We start from the raw sequence: 14,575 nt of genomic DNA on the forward strand, positions 1-14,575 counted from the left end.
AAGGTGTATTGATAGTGAAATAAAAAGATAGCAGACCTATGCTGGCACAGAAGTCATCTGACCCGAAGACAACTCCGTCATGATGAAGACCTGCCTTTGGCCCAAGATCTCGAAGTGCTTCACACACTGCCTTCAAGAGAAAGAGAAAATAAAGAGTTGTGCGGGTGTGTGTGTGTGTGTATGTGCATGCGTGTGTACTTTGGCACTCTATCAAGTCACCCAGTCAGATGACTCTAATTTTCCCCAAAACTCCCTTAATCGCTGTCCATGCCTCTGTTCTTTATATTGTGTTTAGACATGGAACTATATCAGATATTAAAAAAGACACACACACACACACACACACACACACACAATTAATGGCCCATCTCTGTCCCCGTGAATGGGGAAATCTAGAAATCTGTGAAGACTGTCCAAGGCTGTAACTAACCCCAGAACAGGGACTAGTGAGAGACAGTCTGGAATGTTATATGACCGTGTCAGGCACGGAGCAGATGGAATTTCTTGAATGCTTTTGTTGAGTTCCAAATTAATTTCACTTCTTGCTGTGACTCTGCAATATTTCCCTGTCTTGGCTCTGGGATTCTGTCTAGCCAGCACAACATGGGTTTGGTGGAGGGGGAAAGAAAAATAATCAAAAGAAAAAAGGAGCTGCATATTTTATAAGAGGACAAAAAACATGACTTTGGCCATTTTTTTCCCAGATAGGGGCAATTTTATATTTTCTAATTCAAATTATAAAGTTGTTATTTACCTTAAAATTCAGCAGACCCACAGCAGTTTCCACAAAGGTGACCAAGCGGATGGGTTCCTCAAGCTCTCTGCCTTTTAAGTTTCGCTGAAACCTGTCAACAAACTGAAATGGACACACACACACACACACACACACAGTCAAAAACAACACTTTAAATCTCATTTAAAGAGACAACATGCCACTCAAATGGCATGCCTAATTAAATTAAAAAACTTCTGACTCCGGGTTTTGGAGAAAGAAGAAGAAGAAGAAGAAAAAATAAATATCACTTCAAAAACTTGACAGGATTCACACAGTCTTTGGACAACTCCTGTTTCATAGGGGCCCGCGAGATATACTACAGGTTCCTGTCTGAATTTACAAAGAAAGGAGCACCGAATATGAAAAAGGAAAGGATGAGATTTGAGCTGTCTGGGAGCGCATTTCATTTCAGTTTTATGCAGAGCCTCGGCGTCCCCCGGCGGACAGACTCGTGAGACTTGCGACGTGTGATATGACACTTCTCTGCGCTATTCATTTTCCCGCTAATATTTGAGCTTACCTAAGAAGGCTTTAAAATGAAGTTTGGTGCTTTGAAGACCAAAGCATTCCGATTTTTTCCAACAGACCAGTTCACAGCTAGCCGTGGACTGCCAGTGGGGTTGCCCAAATTCCAAAATCTATCATCTGGAAACACACAAAAGCTCCCCCTGTCAGATATTTTCTTTTAAAGCCTGTACAAAAAAAATAAAAATAAAATGAGGGGGGAAGGGAAGGGAAAGGAAGGGAAGAAGAAAAAAACTCAAAGCGGAAAAGTGTAATTCCCTGTCCCCCTATTCCGTCTCTCTTTCACACATCGGGGACAGCAGATTAAAATAACCTCAGGTACGTCAAGGCTAGTTTTCAAAATAAAGGCTAAAATATCCCACACACACTTGTTTTATTAGCCCAAAGAATACGCCTTCATTGAGGGATTTTTTTCTAATGGGGGAATTTTAATCATCTCCCATTCAATCTCAGTAGGATAAATCATATCTGAGAGATTTGCATAAATATAAACCATGAAAGACTTTTCATCTTCAAAGGGGTTTTCAAGACCCAATAAGCTGTGTACTGTAATCATCTGAGGTCACAACCCTGCAGGAGTAATGCTGCTATGGCAACATGAAAACGCCAACGGCTTAGCATAATATTCCCCTCGAATGGAGAAAAGGGAGGGAGAGGGAAGGGCTTGTTTGGCGGCCCTTCCATTTCCTTTATGGAGAGGCGCCATTAGGACATTGATGAGTGACAACAAATTACAGGTGTGCTTTTACTGTGCTGAAGTTTCAGGACCGATCTGCCTTTTCAATATTTACACATCTCGGAGGGGAACTCAACATTGAACCACACTTGCGCAAATGCTAATACCGCTCTCAGGTGACAAGCTTTTCCGGTCCCTATAGGCCACTTGCAAAAACCCAAACTTCTCGACACAAGTGCCACGGCGGCCCCATCCGCCATGATCCGGATGGGAACGAGGCAGGGATATTGGGGCGAGGGAGCCGCTAGAGCAAAAAAAGGCGGCAAGTGGATAAGTTTCAATTAATTCTCTTCAAAAGAGGGCCAGATTAAATGTTTCCGGCCTGCTGAAGTGCTCATTTCAACGTGTTGTGGTGAAGGGGGCGGGGGAGAATTAGGAGCGGACGGGGAGGGACAGGACTCGAGCTGGTTCCTTTCAGGACTCAGTAGTGTGGCGACCAAAGAATGCGCACAGCTCCGAATCTGTGGGAGAATTGTCTGCGGACAAAAGGAGGAGGAGGGGGGGAGAGTTACGCCTGTTATAGTCCAATAAGCCTTGTCAGTCAAACAAGCACACAGAGAGAGGATAGAAAGGGAGAGTAGAAGATTTTCACACAAAAGGAAACAAGTAAGTCCATCTTTTAGCAACAAATCAGTCTGGAGGTTCCTCTGCTCATCTACGTGAAAAAGGGGAAGAAAATAAACAACAGAGGGATTTAGGGTCGGCCGCCGGGATGAGAAGAAGAGAAGGAGGAGAGAGAGATAATCAGGCTTGTAGTGGTACGACTTTGTGTTGTGCGTTGGATTAGACAATCACTGACTGCTCATCACGGACACAAACACACAAGGGAAAAAAATAGATATTTAATGCTACACTATAGCATTTGATAGCTGGTGTTTATTTTACGGTATTAAAAAAAACAGATGATTTTAAAGTAGTACTCAACTTTTACAATAAAAAGCTCCATTATGACTTTATGCTCCCTCTTTCATTCCACATTAAAACATGTAATAACACCACTGGATTAGCTAGTAAATATAAAAAAAATACTAACTTAGTAATGACACCAAAATGCTGCTGTTTTAAATAGTCTACTATGTTGTTATTTAACTTGCAAATGACTTGACATTCAAAAATAAAGCCAAATAAATAATTTAATTAGTTAAAGGTTGCTGATTTTATATCAGCAAATGGAATTACAAAAATAATAATATCAGTTTTAATGAAACCGGTTTGTCTGTCATTGGTTGGCCAAACATGCAGTCCCGCCCCCAATTCATGCCATTGGTTGAGTCAATGTTGCCTTGTCAGACTGCACAAAAAAACAGACCAATAGTGGCACACAACCCATAACTGGAAATTAATAACTTTGTTACATATTGTGTATTGAGCAGATTTTTTCTTTCTTTTTGAGGATAGCTGTCAAAAATACAAAAACACTACAAATATATAGCAGCAAAAAAAACTGCAATAACTACGGCATTTTACAGAAACTACATGACAATGGTCAGTTCTGGTAAGGATTCTGTATAGCCAAGTATGACAACATATCCAAACTGTCCAATGATCAGAGCTGTTAGGGACAGCAAAAATGAGAAAGAGAGAAAGAGAGAAACTACCTCTCCTTTCATGTTCATCTCACGCCACTTTCAAAGCAGTGGGCCCATGTGTCAGGTCAGTGCTACATGACTTCCTCTCCGCTCACAATCTCCCATATCCTGCTGCGGCTATGAGCTCAACCGTGTGCAAAGCATGCAGAGAGCATGTTCTAACCCCTGCCACATATGTGTGCACTTTTTAATGCATTCACACACACTGTATTACCCAATGTGACATATGTGTAGAGGTTGTATTGATTTTTGAGTGGCTAAGTGGGTAGTGAATGGCTGATAGTGTAGGTCATTTTACTCTGAAAATGGGTTTATTTTTACATGTGGGTGAGAGAGGATGCCAGAAACCATATAGTCAAATCATTCATCTCTTTATTTTTTATTTATTTTTTTATATATACATTCAAGAGCCACCAAATATTTTTGATAAAACTAATTCAGAGGAAAGCAATAAAGTAATAGACAAAATGGCAGTGAACAAGAAATAGAGACAAAAATATGAACACCTGTCAGCAATTAAAAAGGGAGGAAACATTGAGCGGCCCGGGAAATATATGAGCACTAATTAAAACCACTAGTTAAAAACTTCCTTCTTCTAGTCTAAACTAACTGTGAGCAACAGACTAGGGGCCCCCTCCATCTCTCAGCTTCCCTCCCTCCCTTCATCTACCTAGTTAAGACATTGTGGCTTCTTTCAGGTCTTTTCAGTGGTCATGCAGAGTAGCTGAATACTGCAGATTTGGGCTGGGTTGGCTAGTTGGGGGAAAAGAGCTGGAGGGATTTGGGGGCTGGTGTATTGGCTATGCTGGGGGCCACCAGGGGCCTCCTGGGGCTGCCTGGCAGAGGAAGCCTTGCTTTGATGGACGAACAGACATCTTCAACACCTCTTGCAACACACACACACACACACACACACACACACACATGGAAGTGATCAGGAGAATAGAGTGTTTTGTGGCTCTTGGTCCATGTCTGCTAGCTTTGAGACAATCTGTATTGTCACTGGCTGGCTCACTGACCAACCATCTTATAATGAGATCTATACAAGTGGTTAAATTGGCCTTCTACTTTGATTTGAACAATGCCAATCTCAACAATGCCAAACCTAAATAAACCTAAGTATAGGTTTATTGAAGAGGCCCTGTGTTTCCAGGGTAAAGAAGTACTTTGTGACATCTGCCTTGTGAAGCTAGCTTTAAAATGTCATGGCTTTCTTGAGCTGATGCCAAGATATACAGCCCCATTTCTCCCCGGGCCTGACTACAGGGATCAAGTCCTCTGTACAGACTAATAGAAAAGATTGTTATTGTTGCTTTGAAAAGGCCTGTGGTTTTGTCTTACTCTGTGAGTTCAGAGGGTGTTGTGTTCTTTGCAAATGATGGAAAATGCAAAAGCACACCGGAGGTATTTTTAGTGTCTCATTTTTCACATTAGGCAGGGCATAGACTTCAATTTGTGGGATGAAATTATAACGAATGTTACATTACCTATAATCTAACCATAATCATATGGAAACATACGAGTCCTCAATGCACAATTCAATATTTGCAAATGTACTGATAAAATTTGGGGGAAAAACACTACTGTTTGAAAGAAGTCTCCTATGCTCACCAAGGCTGCATTTGTTTGATCAAAAATACAGTAAAAACAGAACTGTTTTCTTTTTTAAATATACTTTAAAATGTAATTTGATGGCAAAGCTGCATTTTCTAATAGGCTGAAATCATTTTAATAGGCTAATTTGCTGCTTGAAAAACATTTCTAATTATTACCAATGTTGGAAACCGTAAAACTTTTTTTCAGGATTCTTTTATGAATATAAAGTTCATAACAGTATTTATTTGAAAAATATTTTTGTAACATTATAAATGTCTTTACTGTCTTTACTTTTGATCAATTTATTGCATCCTTGCTGAATAATTTCTTTAATAAAAAAAATCATACTGACCCTACACTTTTGAATAGATGTGTCTGTCATGGTTATGGAAGACTTGGGGGTGGGGGACATGGGTTGAACAACAACTTTTATGGTGGTTTTAAATCTTTTTTAGTCATGGCTGCTCATTTTATAGTTTCTATATATGGAAAAATTATTTTTTTCAACATACCTTTTTTGTATTCCAAAGAAGAAATTGTAAATAATGACAGAATGCTCATTTTTAGGTGAACTACTCGTTAAAAATGCTAAAAGACTCACTCACCCACTGCACCTCTCCTGTGTCCTCTACCTTTGGCAGCATGAGAGCTGTGGGAAGCACGTCTGCCTGCAGAATCACCTCCATGTCAGCTTCAGCCAGGCTGCTGGACACCGAGTTCACCCGCACACACTTCTCCGTATGCCCCAGATCCAGCTCAGCTAACATCTTTGGGATAGTTTTCCGAGCTGCATCCTGTCAAAAAAAAAAGAAAAAAGAAGCCATTGTGTCAAAAGTACTTTCTTCACCACAGCTGCTATTAAAGAATGGAAATGCCCCAATGCATGCTGGAACACAAAATTAAAGACTGACCCAACTGTTTATGCAGTATTCAGTGATGTAATAAAATTGCAAAAAAAAAAAACACTGAATGGATATTTTACTCAATTCAGACACTCTATTTGACCAAGAACACAGGCTTGAGGGTATCAAACGTGGAAAAGGTGAGTGAAAGTAGACGGTTTATTGTTAGCTTTTTTTGCTACTGGATGATTTGTGTTTACCTAATAAACAGGAGGAAATATTCTCAATATTATGTTATAAATATATGTAATAAATATCATGTTACATATGGAAAACTACAAGCAATAAAAATGCAACATGGGACATATCCGTTTGAACTGGGCATTGGGTGCACTTGTAAAAAGATAAAGATGCATCAGTTTAGACGAGCGGACGTTATGTGAATTTACAGGGGAAGTGGTGGCTGGCGCCTGGGATTACAGTGCGGAGAAAGATCTAGCGAGAAGGATCAACCTCACTACAGCGGATTCACCAAAGGCCATAAAGTGAAAAGCCTTGCACCACAGACACATGACCAAAAGAAGTGGAGGGAGGAAGAATCAAAGTTAAAGACAAGCTCCAGTGCCTAACTGTGACAACAGCAGCACACGCCAGGAGATTCAAACCAGATGCAGCTCAGTGCAGAGGTTTCCATTGGTCTGAACACAGCACTCCAACTCCATCCGAAGGGAAATGTGGTCTCAGTTAAGCAGAAGGAGGAAACAGTAGCTCAGGAGTTGTCAGGTTAGATCAGAGAAGGGATGAGAAAGGCCAAGAGAAAGAGAGGAGGGGGGACAAGGCTCATGGGTTAATTCAACTTGAATGAGGAACTACTTGGCCTAGGTCATCTTCACAAAGTCCCCCGGCACCTCTACCCAAAAACTGGCTGCTAATTGTATAGTTTTTATGTATGGAAATTTTTATTTATTTTTTTTACATTTTTTTTGTATTCCAAAGAAGAAATTTTAAATAATGACAGAATGCTCATTTTTAGCTGAACTACTTGTTTAAAATGCTAAAGGACTGACTCACCCACTGCACCTAGCCCAGACCATAATGGCCACAAGCCAGCCAAATACACGGCATTTACATAGATTTTAGAGATAATGAATAGAAGGAAAGAACTAAAATAAAAATAAAAATAAAAATAAAATGAGTTTAGTAATTATTATAATAATAACATTATTATTATTATTATTATTATTATAATTATTATTAATATCTAGACTTAAATGTATATTGGATGTCTTTTATGGTCTGGCCTAAGGTTCATCAGTTTTTTATTTTATTTTATTAATATATTCTAATAATAATAATAATAATAATAATGATTACTATTGTTATTATTATTAAAATGAATATTAATACAATTCATGCTATGTTTCTTTTTTTATTATTATTATTGTTTTAGCCTAATAGCGAACCAGGCATTATTGTCAAAAAGCACAAACAGAACAAAAAAAATAATAATAAAAGGGTTCTGCATGTCAGCTATCAGATATTAAAAAAAACAAAAAAACATTGTGAGTATTGGTCATGAGATGGTAAAAGATGGTAAATCTCTAGTCTAAATCTGTAACCCTCTTTTAAGTGGAGTCTGGACTATAAAACCTTTCTTTTGAACTGGTAATCACAAGCGGTCTGGATTCAGATTGCCTCAACCTAGAGCTAAAATAACAACACTGTCAACCATTTTTATAACAAAATTGAAAGTGTACACAAGCCCAAAGCTATGAAATCATCTATATAACATCTGAAGCATTGCAGATATACTAGCAAAACAGATTAAATCCAACACACAGTCTAGACACTCGTGTCTAAACTGACATTGTGGTCCTCAGCTTACAGTTTATGGTAAGAGTTGCTGAATAGCAAACTGAACACAAAGTGATCCTCAATAGGAAGTCATGTGTACGTTTAAAGCCTATAATATATTTGGAGATCACAGTGGTAATATTAGGAGGGCCGGCGGGTTTATAGCCATATAATAAGCCATAACTCAGCATTTGTAAAGCTTCCATGGTGGATCCAGTTTGAGTCCTCCAGTATAATCCAAGACTGATCCAGTGTCTTAGACACTGGCGAACCAATGGCTGATATCAACGTTCACTCTTGAACAAAAACACAAGGCTAGTAACAAATCAACATCAAAAAGCTCCTATATATCAGTCAAAAGACAACAGCGTAGCTAGAAATGGACCAGTCAGACTGAAATAACAGCTGAATTGTGTAATGTTATATCAAACCTTCATGCCATGCGATTCTCTGCTTTTTATCACTATATTTTGCTTTGAACTGATATTCCTGACAGCAAAACATTTGAATTTCTATCAGTGGGAAGGGCTCGCTAACTCATCTCCCCTCACAGTAAATTGACAGAAAGAACATTGTCGAGAAGATCTTGGGCTCCTGAGGGGACCCAGCCATTCCGAGCTGGAATAAAAGCACTTTGAAAGCTGAAATGTTTTACATTAATGGAAACCTGTCCAACTAGTTGCTTCAAAAGACCCTTTCCCAATCACCCCGCATCCCACAGAGTGACCAGGAGAATGGCAGGTTTGAAGGATCTTTGATTGTTTCCATCAAGCCCATCATTAAAGCTCAACACAGTATCATGAAAGCACGTCCACAAAACACTCAAAACAAAGGACAGACTTTAAAGTTTGTAGACACTGACTTCTCATTTAAAAAAAGGCCAGATCATTCACATTTTTAGAAAATTTGGACTCCAACTGTGCAATCTGCCAAGAAATGGATCTGCGTTTGGATTATTCAGTGTCTAATCAAAGCACCGGAAAAATGAGTGGTTTGTATGACATTTGAAATGTATAACGATTTCTTATACATTTGCATTATTAGAAATGAGAGCAAGAAATGTGAGAGGGAGGGACAAAAATAAACTAAATTTGATATGTTTCCATTTAACGTTTCTCACTCTTTTAATTTTTATTGTTTTTCATCCCAGCTTCTTGCAACTGATGTAAAAATGAGCTGGAACTACGCGAGAGATGGTGACTTTGATTCCCTAGATGTGCAATCTAAGCAAACAATGTCTCATGGACAGGGTCTGACAGGTGACGCACTGGGCATCTGGAGCTCTATTCCAGATGAATGACTAACAGATCCAGCATCTGATTCTGCATTTGTCCGGTTCCGCATGAGAGGGAAGCCTGTCCCTCAAGGCTCACCGCTAGATTCTCTCAGTCTCTCGAAAACCACCACTTCTCCTCACACTGGCTGTGTGAAGAATGATCTGTTACTACTTCAGAGTGCTGCTCGGGCAGCTCACATTTTACTGACCGGCTCTGCCAAACAAAACAGACGTTTGTAATTCGATAATGAGAGAGGGACAATATGCACTTTTCTTCAAAACTCAGCGTTTTGTGATACGTTGGGCCGCAATGGACTCCCAGCATCAAGATGCCAGAGAGGTTACGGTAATGGAGCGTTCAGATCGGCCCTTGGGCCACATTCAACATCTGCCATTCACGGTTAACTATGGACGCTTGCTGTTCATGGGCGCTATTTATTTCTGTTCTCAAAGTACTTGAAATGTCTGTCATCATAACCTGCCGTTAAGCAACACAATCTACACATTTGATAGCTGTGCCAGTGAAAACATCAACCTAAACAAATAGTTCTTAACAATGTGCCAACAGTGTAGCCTTGTGATGCAGGCTGCATGTGAGAGTCTCTTCTGCTACTGAAGTGCTGAAGGAAAAACATCTAAGCCTGTGATGAGAGTGGGAACCGAATAATCTCTGTGCCTCTAGGGAAATGACAGAGCTCAGTTTTTCTCAGGGTTTTGTACTGTATCAAAGTTGTATAGGTAGCAACTCTTGACAGAATTATTTTATACTATTCAAAGATAAACAGAAAACACTAAACATTTCAAAGTAAAGATCTTTGTAACTTTTTAAAGCTGATTATGATTGCACAAGTTTTTCTAGTTGTGTTACAATAATAACAGTAACCCAGATATGACACTTTCCACAAATAGGATACCAAATAGTTATTTTATTCAATTTAATTCAGTTCAATTCATATTTATATGTATAGTGCTTTTCACAATACACATAATTTTAAAGCAGCTTTACAGAAAATGCATGTCTACATTACAATTTAGAGTGATCTGTTATCAGAAGTGAATGTGTCCAAGTATTTCACAAATGAACAGTTCAAGGTAACAGAGTTACAGTTAGCTAACATGAATTAATTAATTTCCCCTCAACAAATTTCTGTGAATAGAGGTCCTTAAATTATCTGTCAACTTCATGAGGTCAAACTAAATATTATATGAGTGTTTTTATTTTCCCCTTTAAAATGATGTATTATATTATATTAATTGTATTGTTGTCATGAATCCGGTCCATGAACTTCCGTCTGCTTACCATCAGAGGTCACCCTTTCCATTACATTGACTCTCGCACTACACAAACTGTTGCATATCATCCCGGACTACATATCCCATCATCCATTGTACTGATTGCACACAGCACTGATTGCACACAGCTGTTTCATATTACTCACTCACTATTTAACACTCACTCAAACAACCATTCACTGCCGAGTATTGTATGCGCTTATCGCCAGCAGTGATAGCTACTCTACAGAGCCCTCGTTAGCTTCCTAGCCTAGCCTAGCCTAGCCTGTCAGCCCCGTTACAATTGTATTGTATTGCATTGCATTGTATTATATGGTGTTTTTACCAGGTTTCTTCTTCAAGGGAGCAGATTATTTGCTAGACACTTATAAAAGCAAAGGTTACATTTTTAAAAAAAGTGACATTACATGGGGTACAAGGAGTGTTGGCAGTAACTGACTTTCAATTTTCTGGCCATTAGAGCTGTTTACACCTGCTGCCAGAGCCAGAGCTTTATAACGAAGTCACCTTTCTGTCTCTTCTGTCTTGCCCTCATTATACCTGTTTGCCATTGTTCGACCCTGCCTGTGTTTCTGACCTCTTCTGTTTTAATAAAGCTCGCACATGGATCCGCACGTCTCACGTCTCGTCAGCCCCGTTACAATTGTATTGTATTGCATTGCATTGTATTATATGGTGTTTTTACCAGGTTTCTTCTTCAAGGGAGCAGATTATTTGCTACACACTTATAAAAGCAAAGGTTACATTTTTTTTAAAAGTGACATTACATGGGGTACAAGGAGTGTTGGCAGTAACTGACTTTCAATTTTCTGGCCATTAGAGCTGTTTACACCTGCTGCCAGAGCCAGAGCTTTATAACGAAGTCACCTTTCTGTTTCAAGTGTGTCATGTGAAGCAAAGAAAAACTAATAACAATAATAATAATAGCAACATGCTATAAGACACAATCAATCACAGAGAGATTATTACAGTTAACTAAAACTAACTAAATTAAAAATAACTATAAAACCCATAAAAACATTTTTTTTACTTGGAATAAATGTTAACTAATATCTATCTATCTATCTATCTATCTATATATATGTCAGGATTATGGACCTGTTTTGCCCCTGTTTCTGTTTCAGTGTTTCCTTATGTGGACATGTTCCTGTTCTCGTTATTAGTTTATTCCCTGCACCTGTCTGTCCCTTGTTAAGTTTAGTATAAATGTGTAGTCTGCCTCATGTTTCCTTGTCGGGTCTAAATCATGCTTAAAGAGCATGAACATTTTGACAATTGATCAGTTATGATTTATACAATATAGCATTAATCCAATACAAACCATAATGCGATCAAGTAAAAAAAAAAAAACTACTACTACTACTAAATTTGCTTTGCTAGATAAAAATGCTATATAAAACATATGTATTATGTATTAATATGTTAAAATACTTACTTAAATTATATCTTCCTGTCTCTTGTGTTTTGTTCCCTAAGTTCGAGTTCTCCCTCGTGTTTCCTTATGCCCATATTTGGTTTGCTTCCCTGTTCTCATTGTCTCATTATTAGTTGATTCCCCGCACCTGTCTGTCCCTCGTTAAGTTTAGTATAAATGTGTAGTCTGCCTCATGTTTCCTTGTCGGGTCTTGAACGTCATCCTTCTGCTCTGTATCTCCCTATTGGATCATTAAAAGACTCTCGTTCTGTGAAATCTCCACGTCTCCTCGCTTCCTCGTGCCCATGCTCCAGCGTATTGTGACAGAAGACCCGACCGAAACAGCTACCTCCGTGTGTCTACCCTCCATTTTGATTTCCGTTTTTTTTCCCTCAGTGTTTTCCCTCAAGTTTTGTTTCCATTGTGTTTTCCATGGATCCCCTCTCCCGTCCGGAGTACCTCCTCCTCCTGCTGGAGCAGGGGGAGAGATCGCTCGAGGGCCATACTAGACTGTTCCTGGTCCTCGCTGCTCTAACCAGCTACCCGGACGACGCGCTCTGTGCGTTCTATGACGCCAGTTTAAACATCTTGTGAAGAGTGCTGTCGTCCGAAGATGGTCCTCGAGCGAATTTCGCCACCTTTGTGGAGTGGACACTCCCGACCCAGTGCCCAGCCCACCATCTCCCCGATGCGCAGAGCGCATGCCCGAGCCCACCGCTGACGGAGAGCCGGAGCCCGCTGCGACCGACGAGCCATCGCCGCACGGAGCTACAGTGCTGAGGATCACAGCGGAGCTGGAGCTGCAAATGACGTCACTCAAGGTGTGTGAGCCGGCAACAACGCTCGCCACGAGGGAGAAAGCCGCGGACGGTGTGAGCGCGGAGAGGAGCTCCGCCCCCTGCAACATATGTATTATGTATTAATATGTTAGATAAAATACTTAAATTATATCTGTGCATTATAAAAGGAAGTGTTGTATAATAGATGCTGTATAATATATCCTACGTAAATTAAGTTAACGCACAGTCTTTGTCATATGTAATCTTGTTGAAACAAATTCTTAATGGAGCTTATCTCCAATCATGTGTTATTATTCTGCTCAGAGCACATGTATCCATTCATCCCGAATGAAGCCATTAAAAATCAACCATTAAAAACACCTCTCATAAACATTCATCATACTGTGAGACAGAGAAATCCCACCAGATCCCTTCCACAAGATTCACAGAAGACAGATGTGTGTCATTAGTCTTTACACATCATGAACATTAAAATTACAGGAAGAGTTTACCCTCTGTGTCTCACATTTCTCATTTGTGCTTGTTCACTGTAAAAAAAAAAACTGTGACATTTAGCCACATTGTGGCTGTGATTGCCAGAACTTCACCGTAAAAAATATGGTAGCAACATTTTAGGTTTTATAGACTTAACTTAAATTCACAATAAAATACCGTATTCCATTAACTGACGTAATGTTAATAAACCAACATATTGAAGTGTTAATATTTGTTTTGAACCATTGTAATGCAGTGATAACCACCAAAAACTGGTGGTGATGAAAAAGTCACATGATGAACCAAAGCTCATCACAAACAGCTTTTCTACGAACTGAGGAGGGCAATACTTAGAAGGTGCACACAGTTGTATAATAGATGCTGTATAATAGATCCTACGTAAATTAAGTTAACGCACAGTCTTTGTCATATGTAATCTTGTTGAAACAAATTCTTAATGGAGCATATCTCCAATCATGTGTTATTATTCTGCTCAGAGCACATGTATCCATTCATCCCGAATGAAGCCATTAAAAATCAACCATTAAAAACACCTCTCATAAACATTCATCATACTGTGAGACAGAGAAATCCCCCCAGATCAAGTAGATATCACTAATCTCATGACTTATCTTAGTTATGTGCATCAGGCATAGCGTATGAGTGTCTGCTTGCATATAATGCAGCAGCTATGTTTGACATGCATCCTTTTTCTCGGTGACAACGTGAAGAAAGATCTTCATGTTGTAGCTGCAAATTGTGAGTGATACAATGACATGTTATGGCTTTGTTGGACTACTCTGGCTCCTTCCACAAGATTCACAGAAGACAGATGTGTGTCATTAGTCTTTACACATCATTAACATTAAAATTACAGGAAGAGTTTACCCTCTGTGTCTCACATTTCTCATTTGTGCTTGTTCACTGTAAAAAAAAAAACTGTGACATTTAGCCACATTGTGGCTGTGATTGCCAGAACTTCACCGTAAAAAATATGGTAGCAACATTTTAGGTTTTAGTGAAGAAAGATCTTCATGTTGTAGCTGCAAATTGTGAATGATACAATGACATGTTATGGCTTTGTTGGACTACTCTGACTCCTTCCACAAGATTCACAGAAGACAGATGTGTGTCATTAGTCTTTACACATCATGAACATTAAAATTACAGGAAGAGTTTACCCTCTGTGTCTCACATTTCTCATTTGTGCTTGTTCACTGTAAAAAAAAAAACTGTGACATTTAGCCACATTGTGGCTGTGATTGCCAGAACTTCACCGTAAAAAATATGGTAGCAACATTTTAGGTTTTATAGACGTTAAACCCTAATGTACACAACTGATAAGAAAAAACTAAGAAGAAATCAAATATGAAGTGTCATGCAGGGAATTCTGGGAGCATT

The 14,575-nt window shown here is 39.2% G+C and overlaps 1 protein-coding gene across 3 annotated transcripts in view; it reads right to left on the reverse strand.

The window, feature by feature from the left end:
* LOC107748615 (citrate lyase subunit beta-like protein, mitochondrial) overlaps positions 1–14,575 on the reverse strand; it is a 67,886-nt gene that overhangs the window by 8,956 nt on the left and 44,355 nt on the right. For all 3 annotated transcript variants that reach the window (XM_016563492.1, XM_016563491.1, XM_016563495.1), the window contains 3 exons: positions 5,827–6,015; positions 755–856; positions 37–130 (listed from right to left, as the gene is read on the reverse strand). In XM_016563492.1, coding sequence (XP_016418978.1) covers positions 37–130; positions 755–856; positions 5,827–6,015 — 385 coding nt within the window. The remainder of the gene's footprint in view (positions 1–36; positions 131–754; positions 857–5,826; positions 6,016–14,575) is intronic.

This window comes from Sinocyclocheilus rhinocerous, unplaced genomic scaffold, assembly GCF_001515625.1.
Source record: "Sinocyclocheilus rhinocerous isolate Xijiao unplaced genomic scaffold, SAMN03320098_v1.1 scaffold410, whole genome shotgun sequence".
In the NCBI taxonomy this organism is placed as follows: domain Eukaryota; kingdom Metazoa; phylum Chordata; class Actinopteri; order Cypriniformes; family Cyprinidae; genus Sinocyclocheilus; species Sinocyclocheilus rhinocerous.